This window comes from Bufo gargarizans, chromosome 3 (genome assembly GCF_014858855.1).
Source record: "Bufo gargarizans isolate SCDJY-AF-19 chromosome 3, ASM1485885v1, whole genome shotgun sequence".
Lineage (NCBI taxonomy): Eukaryota > Metazoa > Chordata > Amphibia > Anura > Bufonidae > Bufo > Bufo gargarizans.
In genome coordinates this window covers 479,018,173-479,041,505 of record NC_058082.1, presented here as the reverse complement: position 1 = coordinate 479,041,505, position 23,333 = coordinate 479,018,173, and the positions used below count along the sequence as shown (strand labels likewise).

The 23,333-nt window shown below is 43.0% G+C and overlaps 1 protein-coding gene across 2 annotated transcripts in view; it reads left to right on the top strand.

Annotated features, from left to right (window-relative positions):
- Positions 1 to 9,204, top strand: part of GOSR1 (golgi SNAP receptor complex member 1) — a 130,619-nt gene extending 121,415 nt beyond the window's left edge. For both annotated transcript variants that reach the window (XM_044283783.1, XM_044283782.1), the window contains exon 9: positions 5,291 to 9,204. In XM_044283783.1, the coding sequence (XP_044139718.1) occupies positions 5,291 to 5,415 (125 nt within the window). In that variant the 3' untranslated portion in view covers positions 5,416 to 9,204. The remainder of the gene's footprint in view (positions 1 to 5,290) is intronic.
- The last annotated feature ends 14,129 nt before the right edge of the window (positions 9,205 to 23,333 follow it).

Genomic DNA, 23,333 nt, shown 5'->3' with positions numbered 1-23,333 from the left:
CAATCGGAACCCCATGAATAGTAAGTGATGGAATATCCCAGCTATATGTTATCATTTACCATCACGGTATCAAAACCTGTTTTACAGACTTAACATACGCAATGGTGACAAAATAGTAAATGTGCAAGAGCAAAATGTGCTATGCAGAAGAAAAATATTTGCAAAATTGTGAAAAGTTTTCTCTATGGAAAAGGTCTTATGCACACGAACGTTGTTTGTTTCCGTGTCCGTTCCGTTCTTGAGCTTTTTTTTGCGGATAGGATGCGGACCCATTCATTTCAATGGGTCCGCAAGAAGTGCGGACAGCAGACCGTGTGCATCAGTATGTCTGTTCCGTAGCCCCGCAAAAAAAAAAGTCCTATTCTTGTCCGTTTTAGGCATTGTTACAATGGATCCGCCAAAAAAACAAAACAAAAAAAAAAAACCGGATGGCATACAGATGGCATCCGTTTTTTTTTTTGTGTTTTTTTTTGCAGACTGCAAAACACATAGTCGTGTGCATGTAGCCAAATTCTGTACATTATTTTTAAAGGGAGGCGGTCAGCAGTATTGACCCAGCCAAACTTATGATAAAGCCAGATGGCAGTCAATGCGAGGTGGGTAATCATACCTTTTATGATGATTTTCTTTTATTTACAGGACTGAGAAAGTGAAGTTTTACTTCTGCAGTTAGTAGCTACATGACAGTCCCTCTCCTCTGTAGTGGTCTCCTGGTTGGACATACAGCTGCTACTTGTAGCCAAGGGGTAGGATTGTGAAGGAGCTTGTTGCAGAGGGCACTTTACAGGGAGGCACTGCCTCCCGGGCACTTGCAGGGCATGGTGAAATAAAATGTCATTTACTCTCCTCATTCCAACCCCTACATAGCTCTGTCAGTCAACGTTTCTCACACCCTACAGATAAACAGTTTAAACTCTTGGAAATGTGTTGCGTTATCTCATGACACTGGCACTTTAAACCTTGTGGTGATAGAGGATAAAATGAATGCCACAAAAACGTGCTGTGGTCTTCAAGAGAACTGAGAGACATTTATGTTTCAACCAAACCATATCCCCAAGCATGGAGCCCGCTCCAGTCGTAATGCCCTGGAGTAGCCAAGTTCTTGAGAATGTAGGCCAGATTTGCAGTCTCCCCACGTCAAAAATTGCATATTTATCCACACAACAGACTGAGGACTGTATACAAATGCCCCAACCAAATACTGACTTGGTATATATTCAATTATTTAATATGTAGTAATTACGCTGTATTAAAACTGACATTTTTACAAGATTTGTTCACATTTTCTCATCACTTTCCATTTTATTCTCAGTGACAGATGAGCAGACCGATCAATGGAGATTTAGGAGTCCTAGATTTAATTACTACAGAAGGTAGTAATGAGTAGATCCAGGAAAAGCTCTGAATATTTCAGCAGCTGTCTTGCTGACACCTCTATTAGGCGGTTAATGGGAAAGTGTACTGAACAGTAACCAGCGAGTTATTTCCACTGTGCCATTGTTCCCTTTCAGCTCCCAGTCACCTCTATTATGGAAGGGAAGCAACACTGAAGCAGAACATGAGCCTAGTTGCATTTGTTTCCTTCATATATTTAACGAGGGATGAAAATATATTGATTTGTATGCGGATGGATAAATAGGAAAGTTAGCCACATCAAACAGACATACTGTATGTATACACATAATATATATTACATAAATCTAATATACCAAATGGAACAGTGGTCCAGAAAAGAGCATATTAAGGGTCCATTCACACGACCTTATGAATGGGTCCACATCCATTTTGCAATTTCACTGAACAGGTGCGGACCTATTCATTTCAATAGGGTTGCAAAAGATGCGGACAGCACAAAGAGTGCTGTCCGCATCCATAGTTCAGTTCCGCTGCCCCGCAAAAAATATAGAGCTTGTCCTATTCTTAAATTAATAGATAAGTAGGCTCACCAGATATTAATATTCCGGAGTTTGGCCTGCTCTCTACCAAAAAGCTTCCAATTAGGCTACTTTCACACTGGCTTTTTTACTGGATCCGGCAGGGTTCAGCAAAAATGCTTCTGTTACTGATAAGGAACGGATTTGGTTGTATTATCTTTAAAGCGAACCTTTCACCTGTATTTCACTTAATAAACTATCAAAAGTACCTTATAGATCATCCTCATTGTGTTATCATACAGTCTTGTCCCGCTTTTCTGCCATGTATATGCATGAAAAAAATCGCCTTATAAAGTACTCTTCTCCAGCTCCACAAGTCACGATAGAAGTCAAGGGGGTAGCCCTTCCCTCACTCCAGGCTGTAACTCCCCTGCCCTAACCCCCCCTCTATGCAGTCTAATTGACACCCGGCTCAGTTGCCGGGACCGCGCTTGTACAGGCGGCGCATGCGCCGTCGGCCTCAGTAGCAGCGTGATCCCGTCTATAGCGCGATCCTGTAATTCAGTTACAGGATCGTGCTGCTACTGAGGCCGACGGCGCATGCGCCGCCTGTACAAGCGTGGTCCCGGCGACTGAGCCGGGTGTCAATTAGACTGCATAGAGGGGGGGTTAGGGCAGGGGAGTTACAGCCTGGAGTGAGGGAAGGGTTACCCCCTTGACTTCTATCGTGACTTGTGGAGCTGGAGAAGAGTACTTTATAAGGCGATTTTTTTCATGCATATACATGGCAGAAAAGCGGGACAAGACTGTGTGATAACACAATGAGGGTGATCTATAAGGTACTTTTGATAGTTTATTAAGTGAAAGGCAGGTGAAAGGTTCGCTTTAAAGAGGATTTTTTACCGATTATGACACTGTGAACTAAGTATACAGACATGGAGAGCGGCGCCCAGGGATCTCACTGCACTTACTATTATCCCTGGGTGCCGCTCCCTTCTCCCGCTATGCCCTCCAGTATCTTCGGTCACTGTTATGGTAGGCGGTCACTAAGTTATGGTAGGCGGAGTCTGCCCTTGTTCTGCTGTAGCGCTGGCCAATTGCAGCGCAGAGCTCACAGCCTGGGAAGTTCTTTTCTCCCAGGCTGTGAGCTCTGCGCTGCGATTGGCCAGCGCTACAGCAGAACAAGGGCAGACTCTGCCTACCATAACTTAGTGACCGAAGATACCGGAGGGCATAGCGGGAGAACGGAGCGATGCCCAGGGATAATAGTAAGTGCAGTCAGATCCCCGGCGCCGCTTTACATGTCTGTATACTTAGTTCACAATGTCAGGATCGGTGAAAGGTCCTCTTTAACATTGCCAAGACTGATCCGTCATCAACTCCATTGAAAGTCAATGGAGAATGGATCAGTTTTCTATTGTGGCAGAGAAAACGGATCCGTCCCCATTGACTTGCCTTGGGGGTCATGATGGATCAGTCCTGATCAGTTTCCCAGGACGGAAAGCAAAATACAACATGTTGCAGTTTGCTCTCCGGTCTGTGAACGCAACTAAACGGAATGCATTTTGGAGCACTCTGTTCTGTTCTGTTCAGTTCAGTTCAGTTTTGTCCCCATTGACAATAAATGGGGGCAAAACTTTTTTTTTTTTTCCCAGTATTGAGCCCCTATGATGGATCTCAATACCGGAAAACTAAAATGCTAATGTGAAAGTAGCCTTAATCACAGAAATATATAAATGGCTGGCTCACAGAAAAAGTTTACATTTGTTATTAAGAACGTGTAGCTATCACATAATTATAATAGAGATAGGAATAAAAATGGATAAATAAAATATTATATATTGAGATCTCACATATAGCCCCAATAGAATGAATAAATAAATAAAATAAAGTAGAATCAAGTCAATCGGTCTTGGTCCCTTTTGGTATTATCACATGCCGTCAATGACGGCTTGGCAGACTGTGAGTTTTAATCTCCTTCATTAGTCTATCATATGTATGATTTCTCCGTGTAGTTCATGAAGTTCATAAATAATTTCAATGCTATAGATTAATATTTTGTTATGCTATGAGTCTATAACATTGATATTATTTATGATCTTCATGAACTACACAGAGAAATCATACATATGATACTGCAATGAAGTTCATATGCCATTAACCATTGAGCTGCTGTTTCATGATCCTGAGTTCATTGCTAGAGATATGTAAGAAATCATTAGACAGATTAACTTTAGATATGATTTTCGAGGCGGTTTCCATTATGTAGGAAAATATATCCGTAGACATGGATAATAGTTAATAGGTGCTGGAAAAGCAGAACAGTCAAAGCTGCTAGAATATATGAAATCCGCAACCTGTAAGCAATGTGGGGTGCCTGTGACGGACATGTTGCAGTCTCTAATCAATTCAAATTATAGGCCATCACTTTAAGGTGTTGTCCCACAATATTCTACAGTTTTCAGACTAGCACCTGGATCTGAATACTTTTATAATTGTATGTTATTACAAATTTTGTATCGCCACTGAGATATTCATTGAAATCTATCTGCATAGCGCCACCTGCTGTTTGCTGTTTTTCTAATTTCTCTGTCCTGCTCACTGAGATGGAAGCACATGTTCAGTTCTATCCTTCAACTGCCACCAGCTGCAGCAGAAAGGACACACCTCCTGAGAGAGTGCACACCACCTAAGCTGTCAGCGTGAAATAAATCTAGCGGAGCAATACATTGTGGGATCTCTGGGTCCATATGAGGTACAGGGCTGGTTCTAGCTTTGTTAGAAAGAGACTGTCATGTCCTATATGATGTCTGATTTTATTACTTACATTCATCATAAATAACCCCTTTAATCAAACCTGGACACAACGCCTTTAACTTTAATATTTAAGCCACAAAAGGCTTCTTTTCATTTTGGCTATATGGTTTTCAGAGACTTTAATACTGATGGCCCATCCTTAGGATTGATCATCAATGTTTAATTGGTGGAGTCTGACTCTCTTGATTTCCCCAATACCAGTTCACCTAATAAAGGGCCTTTGTCCCTTATTGTTTACTCAGGCACAGCGCCATGTGTACTGTTGTGGCTGTGCTTTGTACTGCAGCTCAGTCACATCCACTTGAATAGGGGTTAGCTGCAGTGGCAAATGCAGCCATAACACCATGGCTATCAATAAGTCCCAGAAAATTGCTTTAAAGTATGGTTTTTGCCTCTTTTGCTTAAACATCTGGTAGTGATCTTAAATCTATGATTCTAAGGGGTCGCAAACCAACAACACCCAGCATAGAAGCTTCCTGCTGTAAGGACCTCCATTTGTCTCTGTCTCATATCTGTCTGTGAATGCGAACGTGGATATTCTTTTTATGTTTCATAGTTGATGTCTGTTTCACGTTGCTGCCCTTAACCCACCTTCTCAGATCGTTTTCCTGCAGTGAACAGTCTCATCCAGAGGATTAACCTCCGGAAGCGCCGGGATTCGCTCATCTTGGGAGCCGTCATTGGCATTTGCACTATCTTGCTGCTACTTTACGCGTTCCATTGATAGCTGACAGAGACTCTGCCACAATCCGGAAGAGCAGCGACATCAGGGTTGGAAAAAACGTGGAAGTTGCAGTTCTGCACACACCAACTGTACATAAGGGAGTGGGAATATTACAGGAATACTTTACATTTTATATTGACAGGCTATCGTACTGGCACCAGGCGGGTTTCAGGCCAGTAGCTGTACATAGTCATTGTCATCTAACCGTCTACGTACATACTGAATCTTGAGATTTGTGAAAGGCTCGTCCATGTCCGCTGTAGGAATTGTTGAGCTGGGACCTTAAAGGACCACTAAACGTATATAAAAGTTATGGTGTGTACATTTTCCAGTTAAACTAGGGAAACATCTTTTATAATGTACCATATGGCAGGCATTGCAGTAAAGGTTTGTAAGATAGCCTCAGTCACCACCAATATTACTAGGGAATATAGTTCTTACTCCGAATACCAGACATGTACATAACCAGTTTACTAGGCACTGATGAAACTACGAAGGCATGCAGCACAAAATGGCTCTCTCTCCAGTATCCATACATCACAGATTGTCATTTGTGCAATCCTCATCTACTGTATATGTATTTGTGGTAATGGAGGACCCATACATAGTGTAATCGCTTTGGTTTAGTGCTCCTTTAATGGTTATTGCCAGGGGGTGGAAGACATCGCTTATGTACACTGTGACCATACAGTCCGTGTTTGAGAACACTTTACAGAAGTAAAAATGTACAGTATATATCTATACCCGTTTTAATTTAAACTGGCAACATTGCAATTTTAATTTAAAGTGATGCAATAATAGAGCAGAACAATATGCAGAAATCAAATTTCCTTCCAAATTCCCGTCTATAAGCCAATTGCAGATGCTGTTTATGGCAGGCTGTTTTCCCCCTTTGGCGCTTCAGACACAGATTGTCGTAAAACAGTGCATTCTGCTGGCTCCTGGCAGCCCCGGTGAACCTGATTTCTCAGCTGCTGCGCTGCAGTATTATTGGCTTATAAGGGCACATATCTGGTTTTAATATATGCTGTTTTTTGGCAAAAGCAGGAGTAGATCCTAGTAAAAGACTAAAAATCAGCGCTAAAGAAAGGATTCTACTACTTCCCACTAGGATATATTTCTGGTTTTAGCCCCCCAAAAAAGCAGGGACATTAATTTTCTATATCACTGTGTAAGTATGCCCTTATGGATGCTGTTCCAAAATGGAGTGCATAAAATAATAATTTTTAGGCATTTCTCTTATATACAAGTTTAGGGGTTTTTCAGATGGCACATTTTAGTGTTTGTATTAAGGCTGCCTTACTCAGACCTCCTGCCATTTTACAGAAGTGAACTTGTATGACCGTGGAAAACGATGGTGATCTACGCTTCCTTCAGTAAAACTACGGGAGGGCCAAGTATTTGGGCTTTAGGTTCATAGGTGCGGTTCAGAGCATCGGTGAAATGTAGACTGCAAAATGCATTTAGCGTAAAGTAGGCATGCTCAACCTGCGGCCCTTCAGATTTGATAAAACTACAACCCCCACAATGCCCTGCTGTAGATTGTTCAGGCATGCTGGGAGTTGTAGTTTTGCAACAGCTGGAGGGCCGCAGGTTGAGCATGCCTGGCTTAAAGCAACAAAACAAATTGCACTGCAACATAAAGTACTGTCTGTGGCTAGGAATATGCAATTATATTTTTCCCTCAAGTTTATATTATTGATTGGCAGGCTGGAAATGTGGTGCTCGAGATGAGTGCAGTCATGTGTACTCTCACACATAGTACCCACATGCTAAGCACATTTAAGCCTTTTTCTGCAGAGAGAATTGGTCATTGTAAGAGCGACGCAAAAGTAATTCTAATAGTTGGTGGTTTTTGGGGGAAAAAAAGGTTGTCTTTTTATGGTGAAAGTTAATGCTACCCGTTTGCAAAATCAAATACAATAGAGTGCTGTGTAGCTGGAACAAAGTGCTCTAGTACAGTGTTTCCCAACCAGTGTGCCTCCAGCTGTTGCAAAACTACAACTCCCAGCATGCCCGGACAGCCTTTGACTGTGCGGGTATGCTGGGAGTTGTAGTTTTGCAACAGCTGGAGGCACACTGGTTGGGAAACACTGCTCTAGTAGACCAGCATGCTTTTAAATAACATGATGAAGCAACTTATACAATTAGTCTTGGTTAAAAATGTCCTTCTATTTTATGTATACAGCCCCTATGCAGACCTACATGTCTCCATTGCTACAGACTACAAACAAACCTAATGTGTAATCTGCAGTCATGTGGATGGACGTATTCCGATGTCGCTGTCAAACTGTGTTTTTATTTTTTTGCAAAATCTTTTTTATGCAGACTTTGCATTCACTTCTGTTTCTGGATTCTACAAAGAGAAATGTATCAGAATTTCCAGTTTTTTTTTATGAGGCTCAAAATGTGTGTAATTTCCAGTTTCCTCTGGAAGGGAGCTAATGTAAGCACATGCACATGACTGCAGGTTCAGACTACACAGGGCTTATTTGTAGTTGTCACTATAAGGACACATACAATGGGTCCCCACCCCAATAAGGAGCTGCGTATCCAAAATTATTAAGGGTGCTTTAAATCAAGACCAATTGCAATGTTGCTTTCTTTATTGATAATTATTTCTGTACTGTTGACTGGGGGCGCATAGAAAGTTTGCACTTAGTTTATTCTCCCAAGATGAAAAGTCATTTTTTATTGTTTAATTGCAACAGCTAAGGGGTGACTGAGAGCCTCAAGGTGATTGAAACATCTGTATGTGTTCTGGCCAGAAGAGTTCTAAAAGACCTGCACGCTGATGGAGTAATTTATTTGCATTATTGCAGGAAAAATGGACAAAGACAGAAAATGCTGCCATTCAATCGAATAGGTGCTGTCCGTTCAAAACCCACTCATGTGAAAGTGCCCTTACAGGGGTTGTCCTTTGCCAACAATTTATCCCCTGTGCACAGGATAGGAGGTAAGTGTCCGATCGACGGGGAGTATGTCCATTAAGGCCACCGTGTTCCCCTGTTTCAGTGGAGGCACACATGCGTGTCCACTGCTTTACTCAGCTCAAGGGGCTGCTGGAAATAGCTTGTACTTGGCCTTCTTCCGCAACCCCCACACATTCATGTCTGTAACTCCATTCAAACAGGAACACAGGCCTCTAATAGTGATTAGTGGGGGGAGCAGCAGTCGGACCCCCGCCAATCAGACACTTATCCCCCATGCTGTGGTTAGGAGATAAATTGTTGTCATGGGGAAATCCCTTTAAGATGACAATCCAAGAAAACTGTCATTTAAAGCTTATCTCCAGTTAGAGAAAATGTCTGATTTGAACTGTTTCCACTCTTCTCTAGATGGAAACTTGCATGCGTTCTTTTTTGTGGATTTAAACTGCATGCTCAATTGAGTCCTTAAAGGGAACCTGTCTTGAGGATTCAGGCCTCAAACTGCCACCAACCTGTTATCCAAAGTGTTCACAGGCATTGCCTTCTATATTCTGGGCATAACTTTGAACACTGTAGTCAAATGCTCTGTTAGAAATCATGAGATGGAGCCACTTCTCAAGAGAGTCAGGTGTGCCTGTCGTGATCGTCATCACAGTCCACATCCAGAGCATGTACAGTGAAGCAAGGTGTACTTGCCCAGGGTTCATCTGCGCATGCGCTCGGTGTCACTGGAGGTGGCTTGTTATAAAGTACACAGCCTTTGAGACATGAGTCAAACCAGGAGGGGGACTGGCCAGTATGACTCTTCAGAATAGCGGCAGCACCCTCATGACTCTTTATAGTTTATGTGAATAGAGCAGTGTTTCCCAACCAGTGTGCCTCCAGCTGTTGCAAAACTACAACTCCCAGCATGCCCGCACAGCCAAAGGCTGTCTGGGCATGCTGGGAGTTGTAGTTTTGCAACAGCTGGAGGCACACTGGTTGGGAAACACTGGAATAGAGCATTCAAATTTCTTTATCTGCCACATATCCCAGAGTATAGAAGTACACCATTGGCGAACGTCTTAGGGCTCTGTCACACGAGCGGATCCCGTGTGAGTAATCTGCTGTGTTAAAGAAAGCCAAGCCCCGCTCTGAACAGCAGAGACATGGAGCATTTTAGATTGATTGATAATGCTCCGTGCCTCTCTGTGACCTCTCTACTACGAAATCACACTGACAACTTTACCTCACTGTGATTTTGTAGTAAAAAGATCACAGAGAGGCACGGAGTATTATCAATCATGTTAATGCTCCGGGTCTCTGCTGTCCGGAACGGGGCTTGGCACTCTTTCACGCAGCGGATGACACGCACGGGATCCGTTTGTGTGAAAGAGCCCTTACTGTCCTGAATAGCAGTTTGGGGGGCCTAAATCCTCATGACGTCCCCTTTAGTTACCAAAATCAAACCCAGCTCAAGGCAGAGAAAGAAAATTACTAAGATCTTCCCTATGGTAATGCTTCCCCTTTTCCCAAGTTTTATTTTGTTCCCATATCCAGTCATTAAAAATGGCCAACGCTCTAGTAGTAGCCAAAGATGCGGTGTACGCAATTGCATCTCTGTGACGTTTCCTACAACTGGAGGTATGCTTTATACTACATTGTAACTCAAATACATCTACTTCCAAATGTTGCAGCTCATTGCAACTTGCTGCAATCCTTTCATGTGACAGTCATAGAAGTTGCGATTATTATGTAACTTGGTTTCGGGACCTGGCTAAACTCTGACTTGATATGTATGTAGTGTGTACCGTCAGATCTCATGCAACCGTTTCTCCTACAGAGACACAACCATAGTTGCAACTAGCGTTTCCGCACTGTAATGTGAATGTAGCACACACACATTGGTAGTGTCTAGTGACCTCAGTATTGTTGTGGTCTTTATTCCCATTCACATAATGGCATGACATAACCTACATGTGATGGGGATTACTAGACTGAAATTAGAGTTCAGCTCTGGCCCCTGCACCATATACCATGCAGCAAATGAAATCTTCCTCCTTGTTGCCCAGCCTATTGCATTCTTATACTTGTGCTGTTCTGTAGATTGTGCGAATGCAATAATTGCTATCATTACATCCCTGCTTGGACGTTAGAGGGACCTCAGTTGGCATGGGACCAAATTATCGGATGTGAATAGCCATTATTCTAAAGTATTGCAACAGAGGGGAGTGGATTAAAAAAAAAATTTATAGTTGGGGGGGGGGGGGGGGTCTGACTGTTGGCAATGCCACTGATCAGCTGTTTCAAGATACTTTTATAGTATACCAAGCACGGCACCATACATTGTAAGCTGGGCTTGGTATTGCTTTTCGCTTGATTGGAACTACATTGGAGAAAGGGCAGGACAGATGGACATGAAGTCACAGACCGAGGAAAGTGCTGTAGACCCTTCAAACAGCTAATTGTGGTGGGTGCCAAGAGCAGGATCTCATGAGGATAGGTCAATTTTTTTTCCAGGAAAACACCCTTTAGTGCACCATGTTATAGAGCAGGACAAGTTGAGTGTGTGTGTGTGTGTGTGTGTATGTATGTATATGTGTGTATATATATATATATACAAACTTTTTTTGTGGAATCAGTGAAAACTGTAATTTATACAGTTATATCTCTACTTTTTCTAACAGTGATTGGTACAGACGGGAGGGGTTATCAGTGACTGAGAGCTATCACTGTAGGCACACTTGTATACAAAATGCTCACTGATAGCGCAGGAGGTGGAAAAAGCAGAGATCAAATGTATAAATTACAGGTTTTACTGAATCTTTTCAAACAGAAATATACGGGACATCAATCTGCTCAGCTCCTCCTGCTCTATAACCTGCTGCTTTCAGATTGCATTGCATTTTGTGGTGACAGGTCCTCTTTAAGGGATTATCCAGCAAAATATTTTATTTCCTGGAATACAGTAGCTGTTAACCTTTAGAAACATGAAAACTAGCTTTTCTGATGGTTCATTTTTCCATTTCATGGCATTTATTAATAGCAACCATTGTAGCACCGAGTCAGCAGGCCTTCACACTGTGTTCAGGAGATCCACTCTGCCTAAAGCTTTATTCATCAAAAGTGGGAACTGCGCCGACAACCAAAGGGAAAAAAAGAGCCGGTGGGCAGATTTACTAAGCCTTAAGATGGGGTAAATGCGGTCTAGCCCTGCACCAGATGTATCATAGGGGCTCAGGCTGGATACATTTGGTGCAGGGATAGACACTTCTGTCTAAATCTATACCAACTACTCGTTAGCTTACTTTATGACGGGAGTTTTGTGGCAAAATTTATGTTGCATCTGAGGCTGCGCTAGAATCTACATGTCGGATGAAAGAAGAGACTTGAAGGAGATTTGATCTCCTGAACACAAGTGTGAAGACCACATTGTACACATACAGACCTTGAGGGAAACCAAGGATCGGGTGCTGAATTATTGCCTGCCATTGCAATTTCAACATGGTAAAATACTAGTAAATTCTACCAATACATTTCTCAGGAATGAGGTAGTGCCCTGCCATTATTTTCCCTGGGAACATATCTTTTATCATCATGCACAGCCGCAGGTTTATATGGTTTTTGTATTAATAAAATCTGTCGATTATCGGTAGACCTGAAGGGAGTATTCAAATAAGTGTTTTACTGGCCTATATGAAAACTTGATATTTAGCCCCAAAAATGATATAATTTAGTTATGGGGATAATGGAGACATAATACATATGAATGAGTCCTAATGAGCAGTGGAAACATGGGCGGATTAGTTTATACCAAAACCACAGAACACTTTATGAATCCACTTTGCACTTGCCAGTAGATTTCTGGATAATTTCAGACAGCTGTAATGTGGTCACCCTTTAGCTTCTCTATTATATCTATTATCAATTTGTCTACGCTCTTAACTTTACCAAAAGCTAATAGGTTCTGTAATAGTGCTTCAAGGGCATGTCCACACGAGATGAATGCACTGCGAGTTTATGATGGCTTTGCGTGCGGCAAATCCTTAGCATTTTACAGTACCAGCAAAGTGGATGATATTTTAAAGGGCATCTGTCAGCAGATTTGTACCTATGAAACTGGGTGACCTGTTACATGTGATTCATTTCAATGGGTCCGCAAAAAAAAAACGGAATGTACTCCATATGCATTCCCTTTCCGTATTTCCGTTGTTTCGTTCAAAGTAGAACATGTCCTATTATTGTCCGCATAACGGACAAGGATAGTACTGTTTTATCAGGGGCCAGCTGTTCCGTTCCGCAAAAAATGGAATGCACACAGACGTCATCCGTATTTTTTGCGGACCGCAAAATACTGAAAGAGCAGTACGGTTGTGTTCAATAGGCCTAACACAGATGCCTTCAGCTGCAAAGCGCACATACAACAGGTCAGCCAGTTTCATAGGTACAAATCTGCTGTGCTGACAGATGCCCTTTAAGAAATGTCATCCACGCGTTACGAAAAATATTTACCGTGAATTTCACCACTTTACAATACATAGGGTAAAATCCACGGAAATTCTGCATGTGTTTAGTACCCTCATAGGGGAAAAGCATAAAGGGATGCTTTTATTCTTTATGTTAGAGATGCTTCCACTTTCCCTGGTATTTTTAAAATTTAAGATGTGAACACGGCCTAAATGATTCGCCATTAGGTACAAAATGTTAACATGCTAAAACGTATAGCTCCTATAGAAGGGTGTAGCCAGGCACAAATGTTGAGCGTAATCTCTTTCTGACATACCATGTAAATGTGTGGTCTCCTGTAGAATGTGACAACTAATTTATTCACCAAACCTCATTAGGAAGTGATATCTGAACCCAAAGTATCCACCTGTATATATAACCTTTCTCATCTAATAGCACTTTCTTATTTTGCTTTACAAGTTGCTCATTGGAACTAATTATATTTTATTGCTCTTGTAATTATTTCCTCATTTCTGCACCTAATGTGCAAATCCTGTCTGTAATAAAGAAAAAAAGCTTTGTTATGTAATTTAATAATAAATTAGAGTTATACATGTTTGTGTGTTTTTTTTTTTTTTTCCACCCCCTCATTGTGTTGTCTCGTCTATGGTATTTGGTTAGGGTGAGACCTACTGTTACAGTATAGTGTCATAAAAAGTATTAGATACATCAACACCGTCTGGAAACTGTTGACAGTACCCGTAAGATACCAGCGCCGTAACAGGGTCACAAATCCCAGCGCCGTACAGCTACGGCGCTCTAATCGGCCGGGCGCAGCAGCTGCGCCCACCCGATCAGCTGCAGGGGTCCGGTAGTCACTTGTAGCCGGACTCCTGCTGTATGCTCTGGCATCGGTGAAAACACTGATGCCTTCGCATTAATCCTTGCACTGCCGTGGTCAGCGCTGACTGCGGTATCCTGCCGGGTGTCCATCGGGTAACCGCGCTGCTGTGACGGGGACCCGATGGCTTGAATAGCAACCTGATGCCTTCTTTAGGCATCATGGCTGCCATCCGTGTGAGATCCAGCCCCCCCCAAAAGTTGAAGTCCCAGAGTGGGACAAAAATAAAGTTAAAAAAGAAGTAATAAAAATAAAGTTTTGCAAAAAAGTTTCAAGTAAAAAAAAAAAAAAAAGTCCTTTTCCCTAAATAAAGTTTAACAAAATTGTAAAAAGAAAAAGAGAAAAGTAGACATATTGGGTATCGCCGCGTCCATATCGTCCAGCTCTATAAAAAATATCACATGATCCACCCCGTCAGGTGAACGCCATAAAAATAAATAACTAAAAACAGTGCCAAAACCATTTTTTGGTCACCTTGCCTCACAAAAAGTGTAATACCAAGTGATCAAAAAGGCATATTTAGACCAAAATAGTACCAATCAAACCATCACCTTAAACAATCGCCCAAAAAATAAAAAAAAATTGCTCTCAGAAAATGGCAATACAAAAACAAGATTTTGTTCTGTTTAAAAAGGCTTTTACTGTGTAAAACTTAACAAAAATAAAAATTATACATATTGGGTATCGCCGTGTCCATAACAATCTGCTCTATTAAAATATCACATTATATGCCCCCTCAGGTGAATGCTGTAAATACATTTGTTTTTTAAAACTATGCCAAAAGAGCTTTTTTTTTTTTCCACCTTGCCTCACAAAAAGTGTAATACCAAGCGATCAAAAAGGCGTATTTAGCCCGAATTGGTACCAATCAAACAGTCATCTCATCCTGCAAAACATTAGCCCCCATATAAGACAATCACTTAAAAAAATGGCACCCGTAAACCGATCCATCAAAATCTGCGCTGCAAAAGCTATATGGTGCTTTTTTCCTTTTGAATCCTGCCATGAGCCCCCACAGCCGCTTACCACCACATATGGGGTATTGCCGTATTCAGGAGAAAATTGGTAAATTATGGGGTGCTTTTTCTCCTGTTACCCCTTGTGAAAATAAAAAAAATTGAGGCTAAAGCAACATTTTCTTGGAAGAAATGAAACTTTTCATTTTCACAAGTGTTTCCAAATTCTGTAAAACGCTTAGGGGGTCAAAGTGCTAAGTACTTCCCTTAATATATTCTTTAGTGTAGTTTCCAAAATGTGGTCACTTTATAAGGGTTTCCACTGTAGGGGTATGTCGGGGTCTCTTCAATTACAAAATAGTGCCTAAAAACCATTCAAGCAAAATCTGCCTTCAAAATCCATATGGCGCTCCATTCCTTTTTACCAGTGCCACGTGCCCATAGGGCAGTTTACCGCCATATTTGGGGTATTTCTGTAAACTGCAGAATCAGAGTAATATATATTAAGGTTTATTTTGCTGTTAACCCTTGCTGTGTTGCAAGAAAAAAAATTAACAAAAAAATCTACCAAAAAAGTGACCTTTTTAATTTCACCTCCATTTATCAAAAGGGGTTATCCCATCATAATGATCACTGTTAAATCTGTTAATAATTTGACAGTGATAATTTTTGTAAATATATTTGGTTACCCAATTCCCAGCTTTTATTAGAAAATTCATCCCCACTTCTCATTGTTGTCTTTTGGTCTCCCCTGGTTACGGCCACCGCTCTTCTCCGGAATCCCAGTGGCCGCGCTTGCGCAGAAGACTCCTTTTCTCCCGGCCGGGCCGCTTGCTGTCCTGAACGCGCATGCCGCCGCACATGCGCGATGGTGACTTCTTCCTGGCCAGAATAGTACAGAGCCGCGAACGCGCATGCCGACTCTGTACTATACTGGCCAGGAATAAGCCACCATGGAGCATGCGCATTCAGGCCAGCGCACGGCCCGGCCGGGAGAAGACTTCAATCAAGATGAGGCCCGCCCCCAGCCAGAATCCAGGAAGTGAACGGCGCGCTGGCAGCAGTTAAGTTTGAAAATGCTAAGTGGGATAACCCCTTTAATTCTTGTGGAACACCTCAAGGGTTAACAAAGTTTCTAACATCAGTTTTGAATAATTTGAGGGGTGTAGTTTCTAAAATGGGGTAATTTATAGGTGGTTTCCATTAAGTAAGCCCCTCAATTCAGAACTGCGGTTTGATGCGTTTCTGGGTCATTCGGGTCTCCGGTGACCCGATAACCCGGAATAGGATGGTGATAATACACCACCAATCACCATCCTTAGATCCTGAGAGGTGGCGGTGACGGACGGGCGAGCGTTAACTTCCCCCAGCTCTGCTTTTCTCCCCCACACTGCTTCCGTGGAGCCTGTCCGTCCACCTCTAATCCCAGCACCCCCACGTGAGCCACCATAGTGCCATCTGGCACTCAAAAGTTATTAGGGAAAGGTTAGATTAGGCAGGGAGACTGAGGGATAGTTTTAGGGAAAATTTTTATTTTAGGGCTTCACCCTGATCTGGTGTCTGTGGGCCATAGCACACTCAGCTGTGCGACCCTAGACCCCAAATTTTTTTTTGTGCACAAGCGCTTTTTTTTTTCTGTGCGTGCGCTGACTGTGGCCAGCACTCTTAGCGTCCAGCCACTGTTAGCGCATCGCCCACCCCACCGCTGATCAGCAAGTTTGAATCCTTTTTTTTATTTTATTTGGGGGCTTTCATTTTTTTTTTTATGTAGTTTTATTTTATTTTTTCTGTTAGGTCTAGGGTGTGTTAGGGTAGGGTATAAGTGAACACCCATCCCTCCACACGCACACACACTACCCTATGGCCCGGCTGACGTTCTCGGCAGAGGATGCATACGCCCTGCTTGTCTACGACTCCAAGAGCCCCAGCGGGGACGAGGATGACCCCACTTTCCTCTTGTCATCCGCATCCTCCTCATCTAGTGATGACGCTGCCAAAGGACCCTCATGCCAAGGACCCTGTGGCCCACACTAGTATGAGCAGCCCTGGGGCTCGTACTAGTTTTCTGGCCCACCAGATAAGTCCACCTGAGCCCCCTAGCGGTGAACTTGTGTACCCCAGAGGATTCTATGCCCATTATTCCTGACTTTGTTGGCCAACCAGGAATCCAGATTCCCACAGTGGGCTTCACGGAATATGACAATCGTTTTTTTTTCAGTGACCACTTTGTGAATCTGATGGTGAAGCAAACAAACTTGTTTGCCCAACAGTTCATTGCTCAACACCCGGGCTTCTTTTTGGCTAGGTCCAGTGGCTGGACTCCGGTCAGTGCAGCCGAGATGAGGACCTAGATAGGGCCTCGTGCTGCACATGGGCCTAGTCAGAAAAAAAACAGTGTCAGGCAGTACTGGAGTGGGGGCGTCCTCTACCAGACCCCACTCTACTGTATGGCCATGACACGTTCCCGTTTTGAGGCCATTCGGAAATGCCTGCATTATGCAGATAATGCAGCATGTCCCCCCGAAGTGATCCTGCCTATGACTGCCTGTACAAAATCAGGCCGGTCATTGATCACTTCAGGGCAAAAATTTTTGAGGCCTATGTACCTGGAAGGGAGGTCGCTGTTAATGAGTCTCTCATTGCTTTCAAGGGGAGACACATTTTCCGGCCAGTATGTTTCCTCTAAGCAGGCGAGGTATGGCGTGAAGCTGTACAAACTTTGTGAGAGTACCTCAGGGTACACTTACAAGTTTTGTGTGTACGAGGGACGAGATTTTCGTATTCAACCCCCAGAATGTCCCCTCCCACTCTGAGTGTTACCGGGAAACTTGTGTGGGACCTTATACACCCACTACTAGATAAGGGTTACCACCTTTACGTGGATAACTTTTATACTAGTATCCTCTTGTTCCAGTCCCTCGCCGCCAGATCCACGTCCGCTTGTGGGACCGTGCGGAAAAATCAACGCAGCCTCCCTACCCACCCCCTCCAGATATCTATCCCCTTGGGTGCGACTCGTTTCTTTACCAGTGGAAACCTGTTGCTGGTCAGATATAAAGACAAGAGGGATGTCTTTGTACTGTCCACAATTCACGGTAACGGCATCACCCCTGTCCCTGTGCGAGGTACCGCGGCAACAGTCCTCAAGCCCGATTGCATCGTGGACTACAATTGGTATATGGGAGGAGTTGATCTCTCTGATCAAGTCCTCAAACCATATGACGCCATGTGCAAAACCCGGGCATGGTACAAAAAAGTTGCGGTCTACTTGACACAGGTTGCCTTCTACAACTCTTTTGTGCTGTCCCAAAGCGCTGGCAACAAAAGGGAAATCCCTGCAGTTCTATAAGGCAGTCCTCAAGGCCCTGATCTTTTTTGACCGGGAAAGAGCAGGCCGGAGTACCTCGGGAACTGGAGGCGCCCGGATCGTCCCTGGCCAACACTTTCCTTTTGTGGTCCCCCATACTGGAAAGAAGGGACGGTCCCCAAAAAAGTGCACAGTGTGTCACAGGAGGGGGATACGGAAGGACACCACCACTCAGTGTGACATGTGCCCCAATCATCCAGGCCTCTGCATTGACGGTTGCTTCAGGGAGTACCACACTTCCATGGAGTACTACATTTATAATCCCCTTCCCCAATTTTAATTATATTTGGTCACTTTTATGGAGTATCTACTCTAGGGGTGCATCAGGGGGCTTCAAATGGGGCATGGTGTAAATAGATCAGTCCAGCAAAATCTGCCTTCCAGACACCATATGGTGTTCCTTTCATTCTGCGCCCTGCCGTGTGCCCGTACAGTAGTTTACGACCACATATGGGTTGTTTCTATAAACTACAGAATGAGGGAAATAAATATTGAGTTTTGTTTGGCTATTAACCCTTGCTTTGTTACTTGAAAAAATGGATTAAAATGAAAAATTTGCCACAAAATTGAAATTCTGAAATGTCATCTCCATTTGTCAATAATTCTTGTGGAACACCTAAAGGGTTAACAAAGTTTGTAAAATCAGTTTTGAATACCTTGAGGAGTGTAGTTTCTAAAATTGGGTCATTTTTAGGTGCTTTCTATTATGTAAGCCTCACAAAGTGACTTCAGACCTGAATTCGTCCTTAAAAAGTGGGTTTTGGAAAATTTCAGAAAAATTTCAAGATTTGCTTCTAAACTTCTAAGGCTTGTAACATCCCCCAAAAATAAAATGTCATTCCCAAAATGATCCAAACATGAAGTAGACATATGGGGAATGTTATAACTATTTTTTGAGGTATTACTATGTATTATAGAAGTAGAGAAATTGAAACTTGGACATTTGCAAATTTTTCTAAAGTTTTGGTAGATTTTGTATTTTTTTTAATAAATAAAACATTTTTGACTCCATTTTACCAGTCTCATGAAGTACAATATGTGACGACAAAACAATCTCTTAATGACCTGGATAAGTAAAAATCGTTTTAAAGTGACACTGGTTGCAGACGAGCGTGTCCGGATGCGTCCCGGGCACATTGCGGCAAACCCACGCGAGTAGGTACGCAATTCCGTTGTTCAGTTTTTATCGCGTGGGTGCAATGTGTTTTGCACGCGCGTGATAAAAAACGGAATGTGGTACCCAGACCTGAACTTCTTCGCTGAAGTTCAGGTTTGGGTTCGGTGTTGTGTAGATGTAATTATTTTCCCTTATAACACGGTTATAAGGAAAAATAATAGCATTGTTTAATACAGAATGCTTAGTACAAGGTCAATTGAGGGTTAAAAAAAAATAAAAATTAACTCACCTCCTCCAATTGATTGCGTAGCTGCCGGTCTCCTGTTCTTTCTTCAGGACCTGTCAAAGGACCTGTGCTGACGTCACTGACCTGACCTCAGGGAGACGCGTGGAGCCACATGACCCTTATAAAAGGAAAGACTGCGGAGATATTCTCCACCTGACCTGACTCCAGGAAGACGCGTGCGGAGCCCGTCTGACCCCCCTTCGAGGGGGAAGACGTGCGGGGAGTCCCAGCTCACTAGTCAGACGTGATAGTCAGATTTGAGCCAACCAGAGGGGAGGGTGAATCCTTTGTCTGTGGAGGAAAGGGTTAAAGGTGCCTCTTTACGCCTCTGTTTTGTGTGCGTCAGTCTGAAATACTGCGGTTGAAATGGGTCAGTTCCAGTATTATCAAGGAGAAAATACAGCCCCTAGCTAGTAGCGAGGGAAGAGGGAGATTATGGGATGTGATATTAATGGAGAATTGAAAGTTAAAATGTAAAAAAAGAATGTTACAGAGCAGTGTCAGGATGTTAATTGATGGCACTAGCAAGAAAGAAAGTGCCCCAGTGTCTGCAATCAGAAAGGCGCTTGTGTTAAATGTTCCGAAATGAACTGGTTAAGTTTTGTTACCCTAATAATATGTGTGTGTTTAAATAGGGAAGACCCATAGCCTGATCAGTTAATGGATAAGTATTGTACCTAGTGTGAGCTACAAAGATTCACTTCCCCTGCCTTCACAGAAACATTCCTGAGATAAGAGAAACGGGCAAAGGAAAGGGGGGAGGGAATCATGCAGAGTAAGTGATGTGTAATATATTATACAAGACGAAGAATTGTTCAATAATTTTCTTTCTTCTTTCCCAAGCAGTGTAATGTGGGAATCCAGCTTTTAACAAAATGACTGTATGATTATAACATGTATATTGTCTTCTTATAAGAGTTGATTAATCACAGAGTGAAGACCAGAAGAGATTGGAAAACACAGCACAACAGCGACATAGAACATCAGCAATTCTGGGTGTGGTGTGGCTATCTGTTTCCAGGAAAGCTGTGTTTGTCTGTACTGCAAGTTTTGGGATGAAACAAAGAAAACTGTGTGGCTGGGTTGGAAGACATAAATGATTCAGTGGAATGTGAATGGGTGTGGCTTTGAGTTGTAGTTGAGTCGAAAATGTGTGAAGACTGATGGATGTTTTTAGCAGAGCTGTGAATGCAATTCATATTTTATGTATAAGGGCGTGGTTATGAGCTGTTTGTGAAAATGAGTACATGAAAATGTGAATGCGTATGGAGTATGATATTTGTTTTTAAATAATATGCGCATTGAGAATTTTATTTTATTTTTCTTGGAAGATTTTTTGTTTTTTATTGGTGCCAACAGTGTTGATTGAGCTGTACATTTTTTTAAATTGAAGTCAATGAAAAGTTTCTTATGGGCCCTTTGTGTGTTCATGTCTGAATTGTCAGATTTGTTTGTTTCAATGTTTGAAGTTACGTGTTACATGTTAAGTGTTGTGCAGCTCTGTTCTTATGGATAGCTGGGACACTACTGACGGACAGAAGGAGGACCACAGCGTCCGACTAAAAGGGGTGGACTTAGATGACTCAGAGCGGAGGGAGGAGGATAGGGGTGGACGTTACAGATAACAACAGCCTCTGTGCCCATCCCCTAGTTATAAGACACTCCCATGGAAGATGAGAAGTCCTGTTTTCCAGTCTATTAATTCCGCGATAGGAAAAGTTGGATACCTCTGTAAGGTAAGCCAAAATGCAGAGTAACATCAAGCAGCATTGGGTGGTACAGTGGTGCCAACCATAGGTAGTGTTCCTTTGGCATTGCTTCAGCCCTGATGTCAAACGCCTCATTGAAGTGAGGAAAAAGTAAGTCTGCCACCCTATAATGGTCCTGGGAGATGGGACCCAGATCCCAGAAGAGAGAGTGTTGTGCTGTGTGTGGTACTCCTCGTCCACACCACACGAGAGGATTGTATTCTATGTTTACCATGCCCGAATCACTCTCCGTCCCCACAGACACCCATGTTTTTTTGTCATAAGGAAAACACAAAGACAGGTGAGGGAGGAGAGTTAGATCAAGATTAGGAAACAGGAAATCCAGTATCGGCTCTACTTTTAAACATTTTTAGCAGATTCAGTCTGGCCCAATGATATCCCTCATTCTGGGTGATAAAAGAAGTAGTCCCGTTTTTGATTGATACTGGAGCAGCCAAGACAGTTGTGCACAGCAAACATGGCCTCCCCTGATTTACTCTCCAAGGACACCAGTCTTTGGGTAGAAGTGGATGGGAAAGTAGTACGCTCCCTTTTCAACAGAAACCATCCATATTAGATTTGCCACTAACCAAGATGCGCTTGCCCGTTTGCTGGTCAGTGGTAACGCCCCTTGTTGCCTCCTGGGTGCAGATTTGCTTGCAAAAGTACATGCTAGTATCTCATATCAGGAGGACGGCACTGTGAAGCTTACAGGTGCCCTCAACGACCAGGAACTTTGTTTGTTGGCAATTAGTGATAAAATTCCCTGGTCCATGTTTGTATCAGTACTCCCAGAAGCTGAGAAAAGCAAACCACTCACCATTGGATGGTACATGACCTACATGCCGTTAATGAAGCCACAGTTTCTAACACCCACATCATGCCCAATACACACACACACACACCCCTTGTCGGCTGAGGTTCCCATTACCCCTACTCACTCCACTGTGATTGATTTGTCCTTTAGTCCCTACCGCCTCACAGATGAGGTGGTAGATGCTTTTTATGCCTAGAACTGGCAATTTTGTGTTCCCCTACACTGGGCCTATCAGATTATTACATTTAGATTGTATTGTTATGAAGTGACTGGCCATGACTCAGCTGTTCTCACCCAATTGCATGGCCAGCAATAACTCCCCGTAGCATATTATTCAGTCAGACTTGATCCCGTGGCCAGAGGTGCCCCTTTCTGCATCAGAGCTGTAGTAGTTGTACTAGCTATGCTTGATGAAAGTTCTGAGATAGTTCTGAACCACAAAGTGATGGCGATATTATCTATCCTCATAAACGTACAATCCAAATGATTGTTTTGTTGCCTGTTATTTGACAATGCAGTGTTCCATGTTGTTGCCTGACAATGTTTCTCTCCAAAGGTGTAATACTTTGGACCCAGCCACCCTGTTGCCTCTGGATCAAGGGAGGAGGGAAGAGTTAGGGCAACCGCACTTTATTCTTTTCTTCCAGATTCAAAGGAAGAGGCTCCTGACTGTTTGCAGATGATGTCAGAAGAGGTAGTGGGATTTGGTAAATCAGCCATTAGGTAATCTAGATCATGTGCTCTTTGTGGATGGATCGAGGTATGGCCAGGATGGCAGGTACTTCACAGGTTGGGCAGTGGTGATTAAACGTGAACTACCACACATGTTTGCTCAAGAAGTGGAGCTAAAAGACTCTGAAGATGGCTTGCAGATATGCAGATGGGAAACAGCCAACATTTACACTGATTCCAGGTGTGCTTTTGGGATAGCCCATGACTATGGGCCCATATGGAAAGCCAGAGACTCCTTGATCGCTTCAGGTAAACCCATTTAAAATGGGGAATCAGTGAGGTCTCTGATGGAAGCCCTCTTGTCACTAACATAAGGGGTGATGATAGCAACGAAAGGCCACTCTAAACATGCAGAGGAGGCAAAGGGGAAAGCCACGGCAGATCAGGTGGCAAAAATGGCTGCCAAATTACCTAAGCAAACCCCTGTCTTAAGTGGCCACAGTTCAGGTCCCTGAAATAACTCCTCCTGTCTCCCGAAAGTTCTTAAGACCTTACAGAACCAGATGGGGAAGGAGGAAAGGGACTGGATGGAAAAGTGGGGACTACAAATAAGAAGGGAAACTTTGCCTTCCCAGGTCGCTCTACTCCACGATGCCACAGGCAACCCATGGAGTGATGCACCAGACAAAAACTGCTATG